This window comes from Hyperolius riggenbachi, chromosome 2 (assembly GCF_040937935.1).
Source record: "Hyperolius riggenbachi isolate aHypRig1 chromosome 2, aHypRig1.pri, whole genome shotgun sequence".
Classification (NCBI taxonomy): Eukaryota; Metazoa; Chordata; class Amphibia; order Anura; family Hyperoliidae; genus Hyperolius; species Hyperolius riggenbachi.
In genome coordinates this window covers 410,045,592-410,071,095 of record NC_090647.1, presented here as the reverse complement: position 1 = coordinate 410,071,095, position 25,504 = coordinate 410,045,592, and the positions used below count along the sequence as shown (strand labels likewise).

The 25,504-nt window shown below is 43.9% G+C and overlaps 1 protein-coding gene across 1 annotated transcript in view; it reads left to right on the top strand.

The window, feature by feature from the left end:
- LOC137544515 (amine oxidase [flavin-containing] B-like) overlaps positions 1-25,504 on the top strand; it is a 223,187-nt gene that overhangs the window by 122,281 nt on the left and 75,402 nt on the right. Inside the window, exons 8-9 of the mRNA XM_068265601.1 lie at positions 3,930-4,089; positions 11,000-11,096. Coding sequence (XP_068121702.1) covers positions 3,930-4,089; positions 11,000-11,096 — 257 coding nt within the window. The remainder of the gene's footprint in view (positions 1-3,929; positions 4,090-10,999; positions 11,097-25,504) is intronic.

Sequence of the window (25,504 nt, the reverse complement as noted above, 5' to 3'; positions counted from 1 at the left end):
ACATGTGTGGCACTTTTTTGCACCCTAACTGCGCTAAGGGGCCCAAAGTCCAATGAGTACCTTTAGGATTTCACAGGTCATTTTGCGACATTTGGTTTCAAGACTACTCCTCGCGGTTTAGGGCCCCTAAAATGCCAGGGCAGTATAGGAACCCCACAAATGACCCCATTTTAGAAAGAAGACACCCCAAGGTATTCCGTTAGGAGTATGGTGAGTTCATAGAAGATTTTTTTTGTCACAAGTTAGCGGAAATTGATTTTAATTGTGTTTTTTCACAAAGTGTCATTTTCCACTAACTTGTGACAAAAAATAAAATCTTCTATGAACTCACCATACTCCTAACAGAATACCTTGGGGTGTTTTCTTTCTAAAATGGGGTCATTTGTGGGGTTCCTATACTGCCCTGGCATTTTAGGGGCCCTAAACCGTGAGGAGTAGTCTTGAAACCAAATGTCGCAAAATGACCTGTGAAATCCTAAAGGTACTCATTGGACTTTGGGCCCCTTAGCGCACTTAGGGTGCAAAAAAATGCCACACATGTGGTACCGCCGTACTCAGGAGAAGTAGTATAATGTGTTTTGTAATGTACTTTTACACATACCCATGCTGAGTGGGAGAAATATCTCTGTAAATGACAATTTTTTGATTTTTTTTACACACAATTGTCCATTTACAGAGAGATTTCTCCCACCCAGCATGGGTATGTATAAAAATACACCACAAAACACATTATACTACTTCTTCTGAGTACGGCGATACCACATGTGACACTTTTTTGCAACCTAGGTGCGCTAAGGGGCCTAACGTCCTATTCACAGGTCATTTTGAGGCATTTGGATTCTAGACTACTCCTCACGGTTTAGGGCCCCTAAAATGCCAGGGCAGTATAGGAACCCTACAAGTGACCCCATTTTAGAAAGAAGACACCCCAAGGTATTCTGTTAGGAGTATGGTGAGTTCATAGAAGATTTTTTTTTTTGTCACAAGTTAGCGGAAAATGACACTTTGTAAAAAAAAATAAAATACAAATCAATTTCCGCTAACTTGTGACAAAAAATAAATTCTATGAACTCATCATACACCTAACAGAATACCTTGGGGTGTCTTCTTTCTAAAATGGGGTCACTTGTGGGGTTCCTATACTGCCCTGGCATTTTAGGGGCCCTAAAACGTGAGGAGTAGTCTGGAAACCAAATGCCGCAAAATGACCCTTGAAATCCTAAAGGTACTCATTGGACTTTGGGCCTCTTAGCGCAGTTAGGGTGCAAAAAAGTGTCACACATGTGGTATTGCCGTACTCAGGAGAAGTAGTATAATGTGTTTTGTGGTGTATTTTTACATATAACCATGCTGGGTGGGGGAAATATCTCTGTAAATGACACATTTTTGATTTTTTTTAAACACAATTGTCCATTTACAGAGAGATTTCTCCCACCCAGCATGGGTATGTGTAAAAATACACCACAAAACACATTATACTACTTCTTCTGAGTACGGCGATACCACATGTGACACTTTTTTGCAACCTAGGTGCGCTAAGGGGCCCAACGTCCCATTCACAGGTCATTTTGAGGCATTTGTTTTCTAGACTACTCCTCACGGTTTAGGGCCCCTAAAATGCCAGGGCAGTATAGGAACCCAACAAGTGACCCCATTTTAGAAAAAAGACACCCCAAGGTATTCTGTTAGGTGTATGACGAGTTCATAGAAGATTTTATTTTTTGTCAACAGTTAGCGGAAATTAATTTTTATTGTTTTTTTCACAAACTGTTGACAAAAAATAAAATCTTCTATGAACTCGTCATACACCTAACAGAATACCTTGGGGTGTCTTTTTTTCTAAAATGGGGTCACTTGTGGGGTTCCTATACTGCCCTGGCATTTTACGGGCCCAAAACCGTGAGTAGTCGGGAAACCAAATTTCTCAAAATGACTGTTCAGGGATATAAGTATCTGCAAATTTTGATGAAAGGTGGTCTATGAGGGGGCAAATTTTGTGGAACCGGTCATAAGCAGGATGGCCTCTTAGATGACAGGTTGTATTGGGCCTGATCTGATGGATAGAAGTGCTAGGGGGGGGTGACAGGGGGTGATTGATGGGTGTCTCAGGGGGTGGTTAGAGGGGAAAATAGATACAATCAATGCACTGGGGAGGTGATCGGAAGGGGGTCTGAGGGTTTGGCCGAGTGATCAAGAGCCCACACGGGGCAAATTAGGGCCTGATCTGATGGGTAGGTGTGCTAGGGGGTGACAGGAGGTGATTGATGGGTGTCTCAAGGTGTGATTAGAGGGGGGAAATAGATGCAAGCAATGCCCTGGTGAGGTGATCAGGGCTAGGGTCTAAGGGCGTTCTGAGGGTGTGGGCGGGTGATTGGGTGCCCTAGGGGCAGATTAGGGTCTAATCTGATGGGTATCAGTGACAGGGGGTGATTGATGGGTAATTAGTGGGTGTTTAGGGTATAGAACAGATGTAAACACTGCACTTGGGAGGTGATCTGACATTGGATCTGCGGGCGATCTATTGGTGTGGGTGGGTGATCAGATTGCCCGCAAGGGGCAGGTTAGGGGCTGATTGATGGGTGGCAGTGACAGGGGGTGATTGATGGGTGATTGACAGGTGATTGACAGGTGATTGGCAGGTAAAATAGCGTTTTTAGATAGTGACAGGGAGTGATTGATGGGTGATTAGGGGGGTGATTGGGTGCAAACAGGGGTCTGGGGGTGGGCAGGGGGGGGGGGGTCTGAGTGGTGCTGTGGGCGATCAGAGGGAAGGGGGGGGCAGGATCAGTGTGCTTGGTGCAGACTAGGGTGGCTGCAGCCTGCCCTGGTGGTCCCTCGGACACTGGGACCACCAGGGCAGGAGGCAGCCAGTATAATAGGCTTTGTATACATTACAAAGCCTATTATACACTATCCGTGCGGCGATCCGGGTGCTAGTAACCCGCCTGCGCTTCCGAATGGCCGGCGGGTTACAGCGCGAGGGGGGTGGAGCCAGTCGCCGGCGGCTGATCGCGTCACGAATGACGCGATCGCCGCAAAACCACGCCCACAGCCGCCCCCGCCAATGGGCGTATTGCGGTCGTTTAGGCCCGGACTTTGCCGCCGCCCATCGGCTGGGGGCGGTCCTTAAGTGGTTAAAGAGACACTGAAGCGAAAATTATGATATGAGTTGGTTGTGTATTACAGCTAAGAAATAAAGCATTAGGTGCAGAGACATAAGTCTAATATTGTTTCCAGTACAGGAAGAGTTAGGAAACTCCAGTTATCTATGCAAATTGCCATTGAGCTCCACGACTTTCAAAGTCACAGAGAGCTCCGTTTTCTGAAGGCTGTTGTCTGAACTGTATTGTTTGTTCTTTTGCAGAGAACAGTTCAGGACAGGTCAAAAGTTCACTGCCTGTTCTGTAAAAACATTTAGAATGCTGAGTAGCATGTAAACTGCAAATATTAGATGATGATGCAATGTCATAAAAAAAAGTATATATATATATATGTATATATATATATATATATATATATATATATATATATATATATATATATATATATATATATATATATATATATATAATGAGAATATTTTTTTTGCTACTAATGTTCCAGTTATTATCCGTACTACACAACCAATTCATTATATCATAATTTTTTTTCGCTTCAGTGTCTCTTTAAGTCTCTTGCTTAGCTTACCATAAAGGAAAAATATTTTGAAATCTTAAGCCAGATGAAAGTTGTCTGAATGTTTAATGACATTTCATAGTCTTATTGACAACAACAACATGCATGTAAGTTCTATTTAAAGAAAGGCGTTAACCCTCAACATACTGTATTTTTTTAGAGGAAATAAATAATGCTTTACAGGTCTGCTCAGGGCTGTGAATTATTTTGTTTTTACTTTTTCTAATTAACATTTGCCCGTTTTTCATATGCAGAGTAAATATGTCATCAGTGCTATACCACCAGTGCTGACTACTAAGATCCACTTCACTCCTGAATTGCCGTCAGTCAGAAACCAGTTAATACATCGTCTTCCAATGGGATCTGTTATAAAATGCATGGTGTATTACAAGGAGGCTTTCTGGAGGAAAATGGGTATGCATTTATTCAGCATTTTAAAGCATAAAAAGGAACACATATGATAAACATAACCAGGATTGTTGTTGCATTTTACAAAAATAGGTTCTCATAATTGTACTGTATATCATTCTGGAACATGTTTTATGACCATATAGTTTTAGCAATATTCAAGTTTGTAAGTAAATTCTGCTAAACGTCCACATCATCCATATTTTTTAGGATGTTTACGACAGAGTGGGAAGTATAAGAACCTCTGATAGTTTGTTACTGCTGTCGGTAGAACTGTTAAGGCTGTCATACACTGGTGGATTGCCACCAGATCGACCAACAGATAGAGCCCTCTCTGATCTAATCTGATCACAGAGCATCTATTGGCTGCCCATACACTGCACACAAATTTGAATCGATTTCAGCATGAAACTGATTTAAAACCTGTGAAGCCACTACTGCCGCCTGCCTCGCCGCCCCCACTTCCCTGGCCAGCAGAAATGATATTACCTGTCCACCAGCGCGAGTCCCTGGAATCCATTCAGTCACACTTCTTTCGGCTTAGGGCGCTCTACTGTTTGAACTTCAGCTTGTCACAGGAAGTGAAGAGGACATGGAGAAGGCCAGCCGGAAGAATGGATCAGCCGGTATGACTGAATGGATCCTGGGGACTCGCGTCGGCCGGACAGGTGATATTGCTGCCGCTATGCTGCGTCGGTCGTCACTGAATCAAACGCTACTAGTAATGTGCTCCTGACCAACCGGCGATCGAGCAATGGCAATTGGTCGATCAGTCAGCGTTTGTGTTATTGATTTCACAGCAGATTCGATCACAGTGATAGGTATATCGGCGGGAATTCGAGTTAGTGTATGGGCACTTTTATGAGATTTTCTCTAACTTACTGGCCCTTTCACTCCAAGGTCACTAATCATAGTGTCACCAGAGAAAAACATGGCAACAGCAAAAACTAACAGAAGTTCTCAATTTTCCCTGCACTTGAAAAAATGTATTTGGCAATGCTGACTCCTCCTGAAGATAAAGATGTTTACACTTCCTGTCAAGCATAGATGTGCAACCTAGTGTTCATCTATGACAGCGATTTTCAACCAGGTTTCCGCTGAACCCTTGGTTTCCGTGAGACTTTCCCAGTGGTTCAGTGGCATTTTCCCTCTTGTGCGGGACAGACCGGATCGGCTCTCCCCTTCCGTGGGACAAAATAGTCCCACTTGTCCTCTGATGCGACCGGCGGATTGATTCAATCCGCGGCGCATCACGCCGCTGTCTTGCAGGGCAGTTTTCGCGCCCTTTAGTGTTGCGTAAGAGAGCAAGCGTGGTGAACATAAAGGAGGCGGTGGCAAAGGAGACAGCAGTGAATGGAGAGGAAATGGCGGGGAGAAGACAGGGGCCGAGGTAGTCACCGGGTGAGTATGACTTGCACTGTAGTAGTGTGTTAGGCTGAGGATGCACGGAACTCCGGGGGCCATTTGTTACTTCCCCCCCACACACAAACACACTGACACCTGGAGACTGGGGGTGCCTATTACTGCCTACCTTTACTGGAAACACCTATGCTTAGTTACCTATACTGGGGGCCACTATTCCTGCCTACCTATACTGGGAACACCTATGTCTGCTTACCTATACTGGGAACACATGTCTGGTTACCTTTACTGGGGGCCCCTATTCCTGCCTTTTTATACTGGGAACACCTATGCCTGGTTACTGTACTTCCTTTATGGATGGGGGCCTCAACTTAGGGACTGATTGGGGCCACAAAAACCTTAGCTGCACCCCTGTCAACAGGTACCATAAAGTGTTTTGATATACTATTATGAGCACAAGCAAAGCCATTATAAATGTAATTAAACCTGGTTCTAAAAATGTAGCAGTTACTCAGAGCAATCAGTTAGGTCCCCTGCCCCCCGGTTAAAGTCAATTACTTGACTTTTACTCCAGAGTTCTGTTCACATACAGCATCTTTATAAATCAGCCTCTTTGTGCCTGCAATGTACCTTTGCAGCACATCAAGTTTAAAGGGAACCTAAACTGAGCAGGATATGGATTTTTCCTTTTAAAATAATACCAGTTACCTGACTCTCCTGCTGATCTTGTGTCTCTAATACTTTTAGCCATAGCGCCTGAACAAGCATGTAGATCAGCCCCTGAACAAGCATGTAGATCAGGTTCTCTGACTGAAGTCAGGCTGAATTAGCTGCATGCTTGTTTCAAGTGTGTGATTCTGCCACTACTGCAGAGATCAGCAGGACAACCAAGCAAATGGTACTACACTACTAAGCACTCCGAAACTATCTATATTTTACTTTTTGCAGGACAATCTAGGCTTTCTTTGGGCAGTACTTTTTGCTGAAAATTACTTTTTTTATATGCATTTTACAGGGAAAAAGATGAAAAAAAACCTGCAAAAATCCTACATTTCTCAGCTTTCAGCGATTCTAGTTAAAAATTAAAATGTCCTATTGTAGAGCAAACAAACACATTTGTCCAATTGTCCCAGTTATTACAATGTTTAAATTGCGTCCCTAATACAATGTATGGTGATGATATCATGTTTTTTTATACTATAAAAATAATTACAAGCCTTTATTAACAAAAATAACAGTAACATACCCTCATGACATACATATACAAAAAAAGTCCCTAAGGTAACTATTTATGTAGTTTAAAAAAAAACAAAAAAAAAACAAAACAACTATGTAATTTTTTTTACCAGTTTTTTTTGTGTGTGTGGTAACTATGGGGTAGCGGTGGAAGGGGTTAAAAATCATTTATAAAATGTTTGAATGTAAAAGTGTATTATGGTGTATTTGGGTGTGTTTTACTTTTCAGCCACACAATGGCACTGCACTTAGTTCCATCTACTGTTTATAGCAGACGGGAACTAGTGTGCGTGTGTGTAACAGTTTCCTTTCAGTTTTGAATGAGAGTTGCGTCTCACTGCCGCAAGCTCTTATTCATCACAGGTAGGGAACAGCTGATTCTCATACCCCAATCACAGAAGGAAAAGGATGCGACCAAGGTGAACGGAAACAGCGCAGGGATTACGATTAGCGGTGGTAAGTATATAGTGCGTATATATAAATCTATCTATCTATCTATCTATATATATATATACACACGTCTGATCTGCAAGTGAATGCATACCAAGGATCCGGAACTTGTTAACTTGGTCGCATTGATGCATAGCAAAACTCCTCACATCCAAAAGCATGTGTCTCCAAGGTTGAGTCGCTTCACTGTAGCATCTTTTGAAAGCGTGGTTGGATGTCTGGCTGATCTATAAACAAAATGCTGCACTACAAAATAAACTTGTAGTTTTAGCTATTCTGTTGCTGGATAAATTGCCATGTCAGCACTAAGAGAGTAAATACAGAACAGCATTTACATTGCATGCCCACCACTGAAGAGGACAGAAGGTGAGCATAAAATAAGGTTAGCTATTAGGTACAGTGACCATACTTCCTGGTTTACCTGCGATGCATCTCAGAATTGGGGTCTCCCGTCCTAGGCATGGATATGCCCCGTGGATTGTCTCGTGTTGGTCGCTGGACTCTCTGTCCATCGCTCTTCGACCTCCCCTGTGGCTTTGCTCCACCTCCATGCCCACCCACAGTTTTTGTTCACTGATCGCATGCAAGACCAAAGTGCTATGCGGTGGCCATTTTCTTGAAGACTTCTATCCAACCCACATGTTTTAGTAGCGCTGATATTGATATGACAAACCCAGGAAGTAGATATTGAGGCAGAGACAAAATAATTGTGGGAGGCATTTGCACCTTCCTAGTTACTGCAATTGTGTGTGTGGTTTGCACATGTGGAGAAACATGGTTGGCAGCGAGCGTGAGGTACCTGGAGCAGTCTGGACCTCCAGAGCTGGTGAGAGGGGCACAGTGACATATAACTGAAGTTGGGAGCAACATGAGCCAGGAAGAGACTGCAGATGTCACCCAAGAGCCTTTACTGCATACATACTCATATATACTCATCTAAGAGGTTTGCCTCTAGGTAGGTTAGCTTGTAGTTAGTGTTAGGCACAAGACAGGGATTTGAGCACCCAGGCCCAAATGCAATTAAATTTTTCTCTTGAGTTTTCACCTAGGAGATAATTTTTCATCTACGAATTAGAATAACTTTTTAGCACTTTGCAATGGAAAAAGTACCAAAAAGTAGGTGAGTAAGTACTATCAAAATTATTTTGAGTATTTTTTTTGCTTGCTTATGGTTTAAAATACATTTTATTGACAAGTTTGAAAATATCACCTAGGAGAAAACTCAAGAGAAAAAAACTTAATGCATATGGGCCCCAGTGCTGCCCTCCCACCCCTGCAGCACCCAGTGTCACCCTTCAACTCTGCGGCACCTAGTGTCACCCTCCCACCCTGCAGCACCTAATGCAACCTCCCTTCCAGCAGCATCCAGTGGGGGAAACATTTAATACATTTATGTCTAAGGTAACATTTGCTGCATTTCATGTGTGGGAGGTAAAATGTACTGCATTTTAACATGTATGGGAGATGATGTTTACTGCCTTTTCTGTTTGTTGCATTTCATGCGTTGAAAGTAACTTTGGCTTATTTGATGTGTCGGGGTAATAATTTGCTGCATTTCATTTGTTGGAGGTAGTGTTTTCTTTGTTACATGTGTGGGAGGTAAAGTTCTGCATTTCTTGTGTTAGAAGGTAACGGTTATTGCATTTCATGTGTCAGAGGTAACAGTTGCTGTATTTATTATTTGATGGTCATAGTGGCTGCATTTGCTACTTTGGGGTTGTTGTTGCAGCATTTGGCATTGGGGGAGCTCATGATCACTAAATGGTATGCTAATAAATAGTATCATGCAGTTTCTGCAGATTTATCGTCTGCACATCCATGATGTGAACCTACCATTTCACCACATCATAGGGATAACTGCTTGCTTATGTGTGTGTGGGAACATTGTCTAATTACCTTTAGGGTCCCTTTGCTTAACTGTGTGTTGGGAGGAAACTCTGGGCCACTGCCTCAGAGTTACACCTTTACATTACTGTTAGCTCGCCCAAATCAGGTCGTGGCATGTGCTGGACTGACATAACCCTCACCCTCCCATCCGAGGTTGGCCCCTGAAAATTCTAATTACTGTATTTTAGGGATAGGCAACAATATTAAGATGATTAGTGTTAGGAGATAGAGTAGGACTATTCAGTTTTTAGTTGTTATGGTAAGAAGGATAGGGTTTAGAAAGGGAAGTATGTTAGGCCAGGATGCTAGAGTAAGGGACTCGGAAGGGGATTACATTTTTTATACAGACTCTGCTGTAATAAATAACAATGTATGCAGTAGCTGTGTTAAATATATTCTGAAAATACTTCTAAACTATAGGTTAAAGTGGACCTGAACTCTTGCACAGGACAGAATGTAAATATAGAGAAATGCACCCTGAATGTATTTAGACAGTTTTGCCTGTTTAATTCCCCCTAATTTGTGTCTAAACACAAGTTGTAATATGATCTCTCCCGTGGCACATGATGGCAGATAAGCTCATTTGAAAGTACTGGCTGTTAACAATATGTCTGCTTCCATGAATCAGGAAGTAGAAACAGTGCAGATTTATTTTAAGTTTGTATCAGCTGTAACAAATGTTTTTGTTTAACAGTTATTAGGCTGTTGCGTATCTTTTAGAGCAGAGAGGACGTACTGAGTTCAGGTCCGCTTTAATATACTGTATAAGGCTATAAGCACTTCCTCCCCTCAATTTCAAATCCTTGATGCACAATTGGATACAGCTAGAAACCTGCTTTATTTGCAGAACAACATTTACATAATAGCATTCATCATTCAAGGACCCTCACAGAAAGAAAATATAAGTATTACATGTTATCTAAGCTGCAACCTTGTTAAGTAATTCTTGCAATAATGGAGCTCCAGTCAATTCATTTTTGAGTTGTAGCCGACACATTATTTTTTTTATAGTTTGATATTGTATTAAAGTGTACCCGAGGCGACGTGCGACATGCGACATGATGAGATAAACATGTGTATGTACAGTGCAAAGCATATTAATAACCAGGCTGTTTTTCTATTTTTATTTTGGGGCCTGAAAAAGTTAATTTTTAGGCATGCAAGAGAAAGTTTCTGTCTTGTCGGTACCTTGTCAGGAATATAGTAAACATTACTGATAAGTAAATTACAGGCATAAAAGTTTTCTTGGTAGAATACAACTTATGAGTGCAGGGGAGAGATAGAAGAGATAGAATAAGGTCAATAGTTCAAATATTTTAATCCCGGGACACTTAATAGACTCCAATTCAGCAGAGACAATAAAACATTGAATCTACTTTGTAAATGTTTAAATATAAAATAAAACCATCGGATAGCTGAAAAAAGGTCATTTTTTAGGACTACCAGGACAGATCCAATGGTTTTATCTCATCAGTTTATGTTCACTTTGGGTTCACTTTACAGAGAACTCTCCAGGCTGAAATAAAAAATACCTGCAGTGATGCTGTAAGATAAAGTTATATTACCTGCAGTGTGACATCACACGAAGCCATCCCGAAGACCCTGCATTGCTCCACTTCCGGTGCTGGCCCCGCCTCCCCTCTCTCCTTTGAGAAAAAAACGCCTGGCTAGTTACTGCAGTAAACAGGACTGGCTAGTTACTGCAGTAAACAGGCTTCGCGGGACATCACACCGCAGGTAAATATAACTTTCTCTTACAGCATCGCTGCAGGTTTTTTTTATTTCAGCCTGGAGGTCCTCTTTAAGATTTATGCTGTAGGTATTCACCAGTAATTGTTATACATTGAATGCAGCCCTACCTGTAATAACACAAATTAAAGCTAGCAATCAACTACATGAAGAATATATTGGTCTGCAATTGTTTAATACCCCAATAGATTAAATAGTAGATGTATAATATATTCCATTTTTATTTACTAAGGGTTATGTGGATGTATGATGATTGAAGAAGAAGACCACCCTATTGGATTCACTTTGGATGACACTAAACCTGATGGTTCTGCACCTGCCATTATAGGGTAATGACTAAAAAAGAGATACCTAGCTGATGCAATCGGTTTTCAATTCACATTAATGTTGTGTTTCATAAACCTCTTCAGGACCACAGGCTTTACCCCCCCCCCCCCCTCCCAAAAGCCCAGGCCATTTTTTGTGAAATAGGCCACTGCAGCTTTAAGGCCAAGCCGCAGGGCGCATAACACAGCACACAAGTGATCCCCCCCCCCTTTTCTCCCCACCAACAGAGCTCTCTGTTGGTGGGGTCAGATCGCCCCCCGGATGTTTGTTTATTTGTTTATAAAATGTTTATGTGTTTATTTTGTAATACATTTTCCTTTTTTTTATTATTTATATACTACCCCCTCCCTCCTATGACAGCCGATCACCACCTAGACTCAAGAGGGGACAGCCGTGTCACACAGCTGTCCCCAGTACAGTGCTGCTGTAGCTCCGCCTACCAAGCAGCCTGCATGCAATCTCCTGCAAACTGAAGCCCCAGGACTTTACGCCGATCGGCGTTAGACAGTCCTGGGGCTGCCACCGCGGCCACACCCATCGGCTTGACGCGGTGGGGAAGCAGTTAAAGAGGACCTAAACTTTTGTACATGAGAGAATTTAGAGAGTAAATTTAGAGTATTTAGAGACAAAATGCTGTCTAATTCTTATTAGTAATACATCACTGTAATTTGTACTGACAACTGTGTCTGATGTGTGCTGTGGTGTGTAATGGTCAGACAGGCTATATTTAACACAGGAGGTTAAACCTGTATGTGCTTCCATGAAACCAGGAAGTAACTAAAATAGCCACATATCTGTGGAGAAATGTAAGCAGTAACAAAGAATTTTTTTTCTGTAAAAGGAGATTATTAAGTTGCTTATCTTTTAGAGCAGGGAGGAAGTCCTGGATTTAGGTCCATTTTTAAGTACACATGTAAATGACATTTTGCATAAATTAACCCCTTTCCTGCCATGTAAACTTTCATCAATGCCTCATCAGTGAGCTCATATAGCTGGTATACCATTAAAATAAATACTTGTCCCTAGGGTTGTACAACAGGCAAGGGGACATGATCTGCGTATGGAGCAAAAACGTTTTTGCCATCTATTTAGAAAGGGGTCCTTCCCAGCAAAAGTGGTTAAAATCTGGAATATTTAACCTCAGGAAGTAGTTATGGCAAACGCTACAGTATATTTGCATTTAAAGAGAGTTTGGATGCTTTCCTTGTATTGAAGGGAATTCACAGCTATAATTATTAGGTAATTCCCGGGAGAGAAGATTTTTTTGACTGTCATCTGGAGTCTGGAAGGAATTTTTCCCTTTAAAGGCTAATTGGTGCAGACCTTGTAAGCTTTTTCGCCTTCCTCTGGATCAACAGGGATATGTGCAGGTTCAGCATGGTGTTTTTTGTATTTGTTTTTATTTGTTTTTCTTGTTGAACTTCATGGACGGATGTCTTTTTTCAACCAAACTAACTATGTGACTTGCACACTCGGCACTGGCAATTATTTAGACAACTATGGCCTCAATTCACTAAGAAGTTTAAACTAGTTTACAGATGGTTTTTAGTCTACTCATGGTTTGGTGTAATGTTTTTAGACTTGTTTTTAGACCTGGTATAACATTCAGTAATTACACAATTCACAAAGGCAAACGAGGAGTAACCATGCCCACTTTTTCTGACAGAAATTAGACCAGCTGATTTCTGTTGGTAAAGTAATTTTGTGAGGTATTTTAGATGTGAGGATGGAACCTTTTGAATTACTTATGCAGGAGTTTAATTGTATGCAGAGGAGAGCTCATCAAAGGAGAAGGATGTCATTCATAGCTAGTAGTTTGTGAATTGCATCTTTTGGTCATTTCCCCTGCTTTATCGACCTAATTACCAAATGTTTTAGACCAGGTCTAAAAACAGGTCTAAAATATTTGGTAAAAGTGAATTTCCCTTTCATGCAACTGTGACCAAACCATCACTAGACTAGTCTAAACTGCTTAGTGAATTGAGGCCAATGTCCATACTCCTGTGTCAGGTCAACTGTCGGACAAGCTAATGGTAAGAAGTCAATAATACTGATTTCTGATCACCTATCATAGTTATCTCAACTATCAAAACATATTATAGTCCTCATCTCCAGCAGTTATTACTTTTCTTATGTCCCTCCCAAGGAGAGTGTAAGGGCCAGTAGGCACTGTAATGGGGGGGTGGGGAACTGCCTTTATTGTCATATTAGTGGGGTTTGGGGGATAACAGACGCCTGGTGGTGGATGATGCAATGTATAAAATAAAAGTAAGTGTAAACTTACCTAGAGATGGATGTCTAGGCTGTGTATGAAAAAAACTTTTTTGGATTAAAGCACAACGAGACCAGATTGCATCATCCACCACCTCTTATCACCCAATTTCCATTGCGCTACCCTCCACTGGAAAGTTGAGACTTTGGTCTCGTTTTTTTCCGATGATAGTGACCAAACCACTCAGAGGCATTCTACTTACCAGAGTGTGGAATGGGCGTGAAAAACACATGCTGAAGGTGGTTGCTGGCTAGCTATGGAAAAAGGTACCTCCTTTTTCCAAACATTTATTTTACCCACAATAAGTAATTGTCTATTTTCACTGCCATAGATCAAAACTATTTTGGGGTGAATAGTAGGGGATAGCTAATTTAGCAGAATATTATTGGGATATGGGAGGAAATTGCAGTGCCTAAGGAAACCCATATAAACACATGGAAAACATACAAACTCTAAGCAAACCTGCAAAGCTATTCTGTGCTCATCTATCTATCTAGGTTGAGACCGCATTGGGGCCCTAGAGCCAGAGGGGCCCTGAAGGGTCCTCCCTCAACTACAGTGGTCCTCTGCTCATAATAATCACTTCTATAGATACTTTGAGTAGTAGTAATCATTAACAAACTGTTCCCCATTGCACCTCTGACACTGTAGTTGCCATTGGCAGGTTTTGGTGCGCCGTATCAATTATGATGTATAGTGTGCTTGGGGGGGCCCCATTGTAAAACTTGCATTGGGGCCCACAGCTCCTTAGCTACGCTGCACTATCTATCTATCTATCTATCTATCTATCTATCTATCATGTAATGGTTAAGGGCTCTGCCTCTGACACAGGAGTCCTGAGTTAAAATCTTGGCTCTTCCTGTTCAGTGAGCCAGCACCTATTCAGTAAGGAGTGCTTGGGATAGACTCCTTAACACTGCTGCTGCCGCCTACTGAGCTTGCCCAAGTTGCTGAAGCTCAAGCGCTTTGAATCCACCAGGAGAAAAGCATAATATAAATGTTATTTGCCTTGTCTTGTCTCTGTGACCCTTATTTAAATAATTTCATTTTTTTCTCATAGGGGATATTTTCACATTAAATAAATGCCTTTTAGGCCACCAGCAAGCAAGAAAATACTAACATTTTTAACAGTACTTTTTCACATACTTAATAGTAATTTTCAATTGAAGAGTGCTGACAAATATTTTGAACATAAGATTGAACATAAGATTGAAAAAAGAGAAAACATAGGAGAAAAAGTGAATTAAATAAGGGCCTATTTGTATATCATCTGCACATTGTAGCAGGCATGTATGTTTATAATAATGATGATGATGTAGATACTTAAAATAATTTCCATTTTTTCTAGATTGAAGTATGTTTATATTGATATAATTTCCATAAGTATTGTGAGTAAGCTAAGACATGAATGATAAAGAAAAAAATGTTTTTAGATCATTCCTACCTATAAATGCCAGAATCACCAAATTTGCAGGTTGTGTTAAGAAGAAAAGTGGGAGCAAGGGGAATTTTTTTTTCAAAAAGACCTTATACTTTTTGAGAAAATCAATTTTAAAAGTTCAAAGAAAAAAACGATACATTTAAATGACGGTCAATGACAGATTGTGGGAAATATTTCCCATCAGTTAATAGTGAATGCCCCTTACATCCTAGCAACACCAAATTTGCAGGATATGTTAAAAAGATAGTGGGAAATATTAAAAAAAAAAAAAACATTTTTATTTTTGTGGAATGTTCTGAGTGTGGGAAATCTAAAAAAAAAATGGCGTGGGGTCCTCCCTCCCGAGCCCCTGTAACCCCTTTTTCCCCATGCAGGCTGGGATAGCCAGAATGCGGAGCCCTGGCCGACTGGGGCTTCGCACCCTGAGCTATACCAGCCCACATGGTCCATGGTATGGGGGGCTCTGGGGGGGGGGGGGGGAAGGGCGGCCAGATACCCACCTCCCTCCCAGGAGAAATTAGTATAGGGGTACAAAGTACCCCTTACCCAATTCCACCAAGAGTTAAATGAAATAAAAACACGACGACGAAAATAGTCCTTTAATAGTCTTAATTAACCACAAATACTTACCTCTACCTTTAAAAAAAATGTTCCCACGCCCATATCCTCGGTAATGATCCAACGTATACAGTATCCTCCAATCTTGAGATCTTCAATCAAGTTGATTGAAGATCTCTCATGGCAATTAGCTATACTATACCTTGGAATGCGTCCTGCCGACGCATAGCACATGGTGCACCGGGTGCCAGCCTAGGTGAGGGTGACAGGTGAGGAGGCGGGGAGGACAGCGGGAGCCGGCGCTATGCGTCGGCAGGACACATTCTAAGGTATAGTATAGCTAATTGCTGTGGGAGATCTTCAATCAACTTAATTGAAGATCGCAAGATTGGAGGATACTTTATACGTTGGATCCTTTACGAGGATATGTGCGTGGGAACATTTTTTTTTAAAGGTAGAGGTAAGTATATCTGGTTAATTAAGACCATTAAAGGACTATTTTTGTCGTTGTGTTTTTATTTCGTTTAACTCTTTGTGGAAATGGGTAAGGGCTATTAAAGCACTTTTTTCGTCGTCGTGTTTTTATTTCATTTAACCCTTTGTGGAAATGGGTAAGGGTACCCCTATACTCATTTCTCCTGGGAGGGAGGTGGGAATCTGGGGTCCCCTTCTTAAAGGGGACTCCCAGATGCCACCGTGAACCCCCCCAGGGAGACATCATCCCTACCTCCTCCTGGGGCACTGGTGGTGGACAAGGGGCACATGGATTGGACAAGGGCTCCGGGGGGGGGGGGGTGGGGGGTGGGAGGAAGGCTTGGCCTCCCTTCCCCCCCGGAGCCCCCCCCCCGCACCATGGACCATGCGGGCTGGTATAGCTCAGGCGTGAAGCCCCTGTTGGCTGGGGCCCTGCATTCTGGGTATCCCAGCCTGCATGGGGACAAGGGGTTACCGAGGCTCAGGAGGGGGGACCCCACATCATTTTTTTTTCAGATTTCACACACTCAGAACATTCCCCAAAAATAAATTTTTTTTATTTTTTTTATTTTTTTTTAAATATTGTTTTCCACTATCTTTTTAACATATCCTGCAAATTTGGTGTTGCTAGAATGTAAGGGGCTTTTGCTATTAACTGCTGTGAAATATTTCCCACAATCTGTCATTGACCGGCATTTAAATGTGTCATTTTTTTCTTTGAACTTTTAAAATCGATTTTCTCAAATAGTATAAGGTCTTTTTGAAAAAAAAAAAGAAAAACCCTTTCTTTTCTTCTTAACATAACCTGCAAATTTGGCGATTCTGGCATTTAAAGAACAAGCGACACCCATGCTAACCTAGTAATAAAAAACACATATATAAGTAGATAAATACTACTTCTACTTACATAACAGATGTATTGTGCTATCTACGTAATGCTTCCTGTGAATTTTATAAAGGAAAAGCAGAAAATCCTATTGCAGGCAGTGGCCATTTTGCCAAGCTAATGCTGACATCATATCCTTCCTGACTTTTGTTTACCCCCCTCCCTTCTCTTGCTCATTGTGTATTCATTAGCTGCCCTCCTGCCAGAGTCTTTTTTTTATTTACACATCCAATCACTGAGTCACCTAAGCCTTGCTTGTAAACACAAGTGATCAGCTAGGCAGGGAAATACATGGAAGAGGAGGAATATATTATAGATAAAAAGAACTCCCAGCATTCAACTTTTTGGCACTGTTTGGCACTAGGGCCAGTGCTCCTAAAGTATGTGATAACTCCAAACCATAACAGCAGAAAAAGTTTTGAATGCAGAATTAGCATCTTTATCACTTAATACACTCAGACCAATTGCTTTTGAAATTTGATTTTTATGGTGACAATACCACTTTAAGGGGGCTTTGCAATTAACCCTTAAAGTCGGCGGGTTTTGAATCACGAATTCGTGATCACTGCTGAATTTCCCCCTGACCCGGATTCAAATCGACCCGAATCGAATTCGAGTCCATTCGAACCGGCCGAATCAGAATTTGACCCGGACCCGAATTCGAATGTACTCGAATCGAATTTGGGTACATTCGAGCATGCCTGACTGTAACTATAACAAGTAACTTGTCTATATATCTAATCTAAAGTTTAGATAGTTAAAAAAGCATATCTAGCTGCAAACAGCTTCAAAAGTTTATGATTATTTATTCCTGTGATACAATGAGGGCAGCTATGTTCGTCACATTGTCACAGGTTGAGGGCTAGAGATGCTATCAGCTTGCCTGTGTGTAAATTCAGTCCCCTCTCATCCTCCCTCCTCTCCTCTGCCTCTGAAATCTCTAGCTAGTAACACCTCCCTCTCGTCATGCCCAGACTGAGCTCCCATAAGCCCTTGCTACTGTCTGAAAATGTCAACGCACTCTGAAAAGCTGTGGGTGAGGCTTGTTTAGTTTATATGAAATTCGAGTGTTAAAACAAAAACAAAAAAGTATTTAGCTTGAGGAATGCCCTATAAACTATATGAAAGGAACACAATTATGCAATGAGTAAAAGTTTCTCGGATGCACTTTAAGGCTTATCAATCCCTTATCCCTATCACCTATTCAGCAATGACTGGGAAACAGGGGCGGGCTGACCATTCGGGCACTCAGGCATGGACTGAGGGCCTGTGGTCAGTAGGGTGCCTCGCTTGCCTTTCTAGCCCCGGGCGAATTGTGCAATTGCCTGGGGCGCCAGATTGAGTGGCAGGAGGGGGGGTGCTGGGCAGAGCGGCGGGAGAGCGGGCATAGCATAGATAAACTCACCTTACGCGATCCACGCACGCAGCCTCCAGTTTCTCCCTACCTCCTGCCCCTGGCGTCCGTCACGTTAGTAACAGCGCCCCCTGTGATGACGTGAGTGAATGTCATCACAAGGGGCGCTGGTACCAATGCAACAAAAGCCAGGACAGGAAGGAGATAGAGGCTGCGGGGTATCGGCTGTGGAAAGTGAGTTGTAAATACACTATGCCCGCTCTCTACATATCTAACCTATACTCGGGGCACCTACTTATCTAACCTATACTCGGGGAACCTACCTATCTAACCCATACTGGGGGCACCTACCTATCTAACCTATACTAGGGGCACGTACCTATCTAACCTACACTGGAGGCACCTACATATCTAACCTATACTCAGGGCACCTACTTATCTAACCTATACTCGGGGAACCTACCTATCTAACCTATACTGGGGGCACCTACCTATCTAACCTATACTGGGGGCACCCACCTATCTAACCTATACTGGGGGAACCTATCTACCTAACCTATACTGGGGAAACCTACCTATCTAACCTATACAGGAGGCACCTACCTATGTAACCTATTCTGGGGGAAACTACCTATCTAACCTATATTATAGGATTCTACCTATCTAACCTATACTTGGGGCACCTCACTAACCTATACTGGGAGCATCTACCTATCTAACCTATACTGGTGGCAACTATATGGCCTACCCTATACTGGAGGCAACTATGCCTGGCTAGCTATAATTATGTAACAAGTGTAGGTTATGTGGGTGGAGCTGTGTGTGGGTGGTGCTTGAAGATGGGAAGGTGTGGCTTGCAGATGTACAGGACCCCAAAATCTCCTATTGCCCGGGGCCCCATGAGTTGTCAGTCCGCCCCTGCTGGGAAACACATAATGAATTCATGATTTTTTACACATTTTTATGGAAACAAGTAGCCATTTTGTTTAGTACATCCGATATTGCGGTTTTTCAGTGATCATAATTAGAGAGGGATAGAAACCTCCGATTTTCAGTTCGCAAACCTCCCGCGAAAGTTCGGTTCGCGCGAACTTTCGCAAACCGCGATAGACTTCAATGGGGAGGTGAACTTTGAATATTAGAAAAATTTATGCTGACCACAAAAGTGATGGAAAAGATGTTTCAAGGGGTCTAACACCTGGAGGGGGGCATGGATGAGTGGGATACACGCCAAAAGTCCCCGGGAAAAATCCGGATTGGACGCAAAGCAGCATTTTAAGGGCAGAAATCACATTGAATGCTAAATTGCAGGCCTAAAGTGCTCTAAAACATCCTGCATGTGTATACATCAATCAGGGAGTGTAATTAGAGTACTGCTTCACAATGACACACCAAACTCACTGTGTAACGCACCGCAAACAGCTGTTTGCATAGTGACGGCCGTGCTGGACCATGGCCAGAGTGCAGGCCGTGGCGGTTTTCAAGCCCGTATGGTCGCCGGACTGTGGTAGCTCAATGATAGATCAGTGACTGTCCAGCTGAAATTTGGTCTGTCCACAATGAAGCAATGACCTTATCATCTTTGGTGTGCCACCACCGAGACACTCATATAGCCGGCGGTCATTGCTTCATTGTGATACGCAAGCCCCTTCACTGCGGCAAGGTAATGATCATGAAGGGGAATTGACACATGTACATGCCTTTTGTTTTGTTGTTGCAGCTGAAGTGCAGCCATTAAAATGAGGCAGGCATGTACATGCACCAGAAAAAATTAGTATAGCGGCCGCTACATGCAGCGGCCTCAAAAATTCAGGAATCTGCCTGGAGTCCTGGACCCTGTTGGTGGTGGCGGAGAAGGCAAGTGGCCTGCAGGCAGAGATACTGTGTGGGGAGCGACTAAGTCTTGGGGCAGGCAGCCAGTCACACGGCGTGCAGGCAGAGATGCTGTGTGTGGGGACTGACTTAGTCTTTGGGCGGGCAGTAGCCCTCCGGGATCCATGCCTCATTAATTTTGATAAAGGTGAGGTACTGAACACTTTTGTGACTTAGGTGACTTCTCTTGTCAGTGACAATGCCTCCAGCTGCGCAAGGCAAGACAGAAGTTGTATGGCAAATTGTGACAGCTCTGGCCACAGGTCAAGCCTGCGCACCCAGTAGTCCAAGGGTTCATCGCTGCTCACAGTGTCTACATCCACACTTAAGGCCAGGTAGTCGGCTACCTGCGGATCCAGGCATTGGTGGAGGGTGGATCAGGCGAGGCGTTGGACTAAAGAATGTCCGCATGTCCGACATAACCATGAGATCGCTGGAGTGTCCTGTCCTTGTCTGCGTGGACATAGGAGAAGGATTACTGGCAGTGGTACCTTTATTGCGTTGTGCTGTGACATCACCCTTAAACGCATTGTAAAGCATAGTTGCCAGCTTGTTCTGCATGTGCTGCATCCTTTCTGCCTTCTGGTGAGTTGGTAACATGTCCGCCACTTTGTGCCTATACCGAGGGTCTAGTAGCGTGGCCATCCAGTATAGCTCATGCCCCTTGAGTTTTTTTATACGGGGGTCCCTCAACAGGCTGGACAGCATGAAAGACAACATCTGCACAAAGTTGAATGCAGATGTACTATCCATCTCCTCTTGCTCTTCCTCAGGGATGTCAGGTAAGTCCTCCTCCTCCCCCCAGCCACGAACAATATTACAGGAACATCGAGCAGCACAAGCCCCCTGCGACACCTGCTGCAGTTGTTCTTCTGCCGCCGCCTCCTCCTCCTCCAAAGAAACACCTTCCTCATCATATGAGTCTGACTCCTCTTGCCCACATGACTCTTCCTCCTCCTCCCCCTCTGTGCTGCCGCAGGTGTTGAGGAAACACCTGATTCTGATGTAAATTGCTCCCACAACTGTTCCTGCCGTAGCTGTTCCTCTTCACGCTCCTCCACAGCTTGATCCACCACTCTACGCACAGCACACTCCAGGAAGTAAGTGTAACGATTGCGGAATCGTCTCCGTGGTCAGCGCACCAGACGTGCGCTGACGCGGCGGATTTCCTCCACAAGCGTATTATTGCGGACACCCAGGCTAGGTGCTATGCACCCGCAGAGGGCAATTCCCAACCGGCAGATGGCGCTGTGGAGTGCAGGCGAACACAGCCGCTGTACAGCCACAGATGCCAAATGGGAATTGTACAGATCCGGGACAAGGTACAATCAGGCAGGGCTGGATAGCCCACAGGGAACAGAGCAAAGGGACAGAACCAATGTGTGCCCACCAAATTAGTCGCCACCCAGCGACGGCGAACACACAACGGCGGAAACGAAGTAGGAAACGCAATCGCAAGAATGGCGATTGCCAATAGCGACACAAGACTGAGCAGGACAGAGCACAAGGGTAGCAAAGGCACAGCAAATAATACAATAAGGAGATACGGAAAATAACAAATGCTAACCGCGAACACCGCACTCATTCGCAACAGTGCACGCGGTTATGCGCGGTCTCCACGTGATAAGCACAATAGAGACAAGCACGCCTAACTAACCATTAACAGACAAACATGAAACAGAGGACGCGAGCGCTTGCTTAACGATTACCTCACTGAGCCTCCAGCAAGCGCAGCAGACAAGACAGACACACGAAAACAGGGACAAGCGACAGAAGGATCCCCAGCGCTAGCTAAAAGTGGCTAGCGCGATCCCAGAAGACAGAACAGAAGGATCCCCAGCGCTAGCGAAAAGTAGCTAGCGCGATCCCAGGAGACAGAGTAGCAGAACAGAAGGATCCCCAGCGCTAGCGAAAAGTGGCTAGTGCGATCCCAGAAGACAGAACAGAAGGATCCCCAGCGCTAGCGAAAAGTAGCTAGCGTGATCCCAGGAGACAGAACAGAAGGATCCCCAGCACTAGCGCTAGGGCGAGTGCGATCCAAACACACGGCAGACAGAACAGATGAGGTAGGCAGAAACAACCGCTGTTCCAACCTACACTCCAGACTCAATCAGAAGGATCCACAGCCGCTAACGCTAGGGCTTGTGCGATCCAAACACAAGACAGACGGAACAGGCAAAACAGATAATACAACCTGACTGGGCTAGAAGGGGAGCCTAAAGCAACCCCCAGGAATTAACTATACTAGATAGCAATGGCTGACACTCCAGCAGTGTCCATCAGGAACAGACCATGGAAGGGAAATGTCCAGCAAAGCATTCTGGGAGCAGAATGCTTTTATAGTGCCAGTCATCAAAAGAAGGCAGGTAACGGATTTGCATGACTAATGTATGCAAATCCCTCAGCAACACAAGCTGCAAAACTAACAGAAAGTCTCTCTTAAAGAGACCTGCAGAATGCAGACGTGAACAGTGGTCAAAACGCTGCCTGTCTGCACAGGCAGCTGAGCAGATTCTCACAGTACCCCCCCTTCTAGGGTCGAATTCCAGACGACCCTCAAAACCGATATCTCCAAACCATTCTAACAGAAGACTCATGAAAGTCGGGGCAGCCCGACAAGGTCCAATTCCAGAGTCAGTCCACCCGAAACCGACCTCATCGGAAACAGAAGCCACCGAAACATGCCCATCAGTACTACCAGTCTCAGTATAACACCCATCAGGACTGTGAACGCCAGAGAAGAAGCCATCGACACCCTCCAGACAATACCCACCACCTTCCAAGGAGCGTCCGAAAATACCAAACCTGCCACAATACCTGTTCGAAGTGTCCCTTACAACACAAAAGCCACCGTTGATCTTATCCAGGGTACCAAGCAAAATCTCTCCCGGAATCTCCCAGAACCTTTTGAAGCTCCACAGAGATCCCAAGAGGGTAGAACAATCACCAGGCTCACATGGAGAATTACCAAGAACCCCCATGGAACCAATGACAATTCCGGATTCAGAATTACGAGGACACCCATCAAGATCAAGACTTTCAGGGACCACTTCTGGGCATGCAAGCAGGCAGGCCATATCAGAGCATGTCTCCACCGAGGAAGCATCTGAGTACGCTGGTAACCGAGGCACACTTGGGCTTTCTGGGTCACAGAGCACACTGGGGTACACCAGCACAGGAGAAACCTCAGGACATGTTGGGGAACTGCCAACCTCAGAGTCCGGCACGTCAAGACCAAAACCAGTACCGGGCAGAGAATCATCATGAGTGGAGGTCACAGGCACTGGACTTTCAAAAGAAGACTCGGATACAAATTCAGAAATTTCTGTGACAATAATATCATCATTGACTACACAGGTGTGAAGCTCCATCAGAGCTGAAAAGGTAGCCAGCAAGGCAGCAATGCTTACTGAAGTGGGCAACACCTCAGAAGGACTTGGGGGGCAGGAGACGTCTCCTACAAGTTCTGCACCCTTTGGGAGGAACTCGGAGATCTCCAGGAGGTCAGACAGGACCTCAGGAACATCCTTTTTCAAGTTTCCTAAGAAGAATTCTAAACTATCCATGTTACAGGACAAGGCTTGAACTTTATTTTGTGAACCGGGCAGATGTCCCAGGGAAGGTTCCACCATAAACTGAGACTGAATTTCATCATCAGGACAGGGATACACAGAAATATCTAGTGAAACTAACTCTGGCTTTCTGAGTTTCGTCTCACTGCAGGGAAATTCCTCCATAGCAGTCAAACCAGACTGCAATTCCAAAATAGCAGAGAAACAGGTAACAATGGTTGCAATACCTAGACGAGCCTCTAGGGACACTGCAGGACATTTTAAACAAGGTAATATTGACTCATCCAGATTACTGGGTGGAGAGTCAGTACTTACTTCAGAATCAGACTCGCAAATGTCAATGCGAGTGGACATAATGTCTTTATTCATGATACAGGGCAGGCTCAGAGACACCTTCTCTGGACAGAACAAAGGTGCTTCAGTATCAGGTTTACAAAACCAAAGTGCTGTCTCACTCTTAGACTCGGCTAACGATGTCGAATCCGAGGAGACAGAACGCAAAATTTGCGAATCCACAATTGCTTTAGGTTGCGAAACCGAACACTCCAAAGACAGGGATTCTGAGGTCTCCAGGCTGGATTGCTGGATCTCAGAAACGCCAGCTGACAATGTATCTTTACAAACGTCACCTGAATGACGTACACGTAATTCATTCAGAATCATTTTCCACATACAAATCAGCGGACTCACAAAGTCAAATTCACACCCCTTTTTTTCTCTTAAGGCGGAAGCATAACTTATACATGCTCTCAAGACAGATTCACTTCTGGCAATGTAGTACTCACAAAACGACTCTGAATCGTTCTCCAATTCATACACCAACGCTTCGAGCTGTTTTTTCTGGAACGGGGGCTCCCATTCACACCTGACTAGGTCTGAGCATTCATACTGAACAATGTTAGGGGAAGTTGTGACAACAACATGAGGAATCATATTAATTTTACTCTTGAAACTGCATCGTTTGGGAATTTTCCCCATAGCGAGATCATAGATGGAGGATCTTAAAGTAGTACTGAGAGAAGATCTGTTTTTACATGACAAGGGATCCCACAAATCATTGACAAAGCTGACACACTCACGCCGATCACAATCGACAGGAACATCTGAGAAACCGGCATCAGATCGCACAGATTTAACCTCTAAACAAACGGGAGAAACTCCATCAGAATTCACGCAGGTGTCCACAGTCAAGGCACACCCATTCATTCCAGGTCGCACAGTGTCCAAACTCACTTGCTTTACCCCAGAAAGACAGGAATAATCATGTGACAATGGTGTCTCTTTATTGGAAATAATTGGTTGGTGTGTGTGCAATTCGTCCAAAATAGTCTGCCACACATAAATCACCAGTTCCACATCACACTCATCACATTCATCAGAATCGATCAAAAGGTACATAGAGTCGAGACAATCATTCAGGTCATCCGCGCTCTTTGCGATATAAAAATCGCAAAAGGCTTTCCAATCGAAATCAAACTCTTCCAACAAGGCCCCAATCTCCCATGAGGCAAATGGCGGTTCAAACAACCCAGTATCTAGGTAATCTCCATATGGGTTGGGGTCAGGAACGAGGACAGACTTTTTAACTGCTTTAATGTAGTGTGCGATCCTACCTATAATAGGATCCACATATGCCTTTGCCTCAGGCAATGACATCTGAACAAAATCGAAGGTTCCCTCTGCCCTGGGGATTTTGGTTTGGCTGGACATTCTGTAACGATTGCGGAATCGTCTCCGTGGTCAGCGCACCAGACGTGCGCTGACGCGGCGGATTTCCTCCACAAGCGTATTATTGCGGACACCCAGGCTAGGTGCTATGCACCCGCAGAGGGCAATTCCCAACCGGCAGATGGCGCTGTGGAGTGCAGGCGAACACAGCCGCTGTACAGCCACAGATGCCAAATGGGAATTGTACAGATCCGGGACAAGGTACAATCAGGCAGGGCTGGATAGCCCACAGGGAACAGAGCAAAGGGACAGA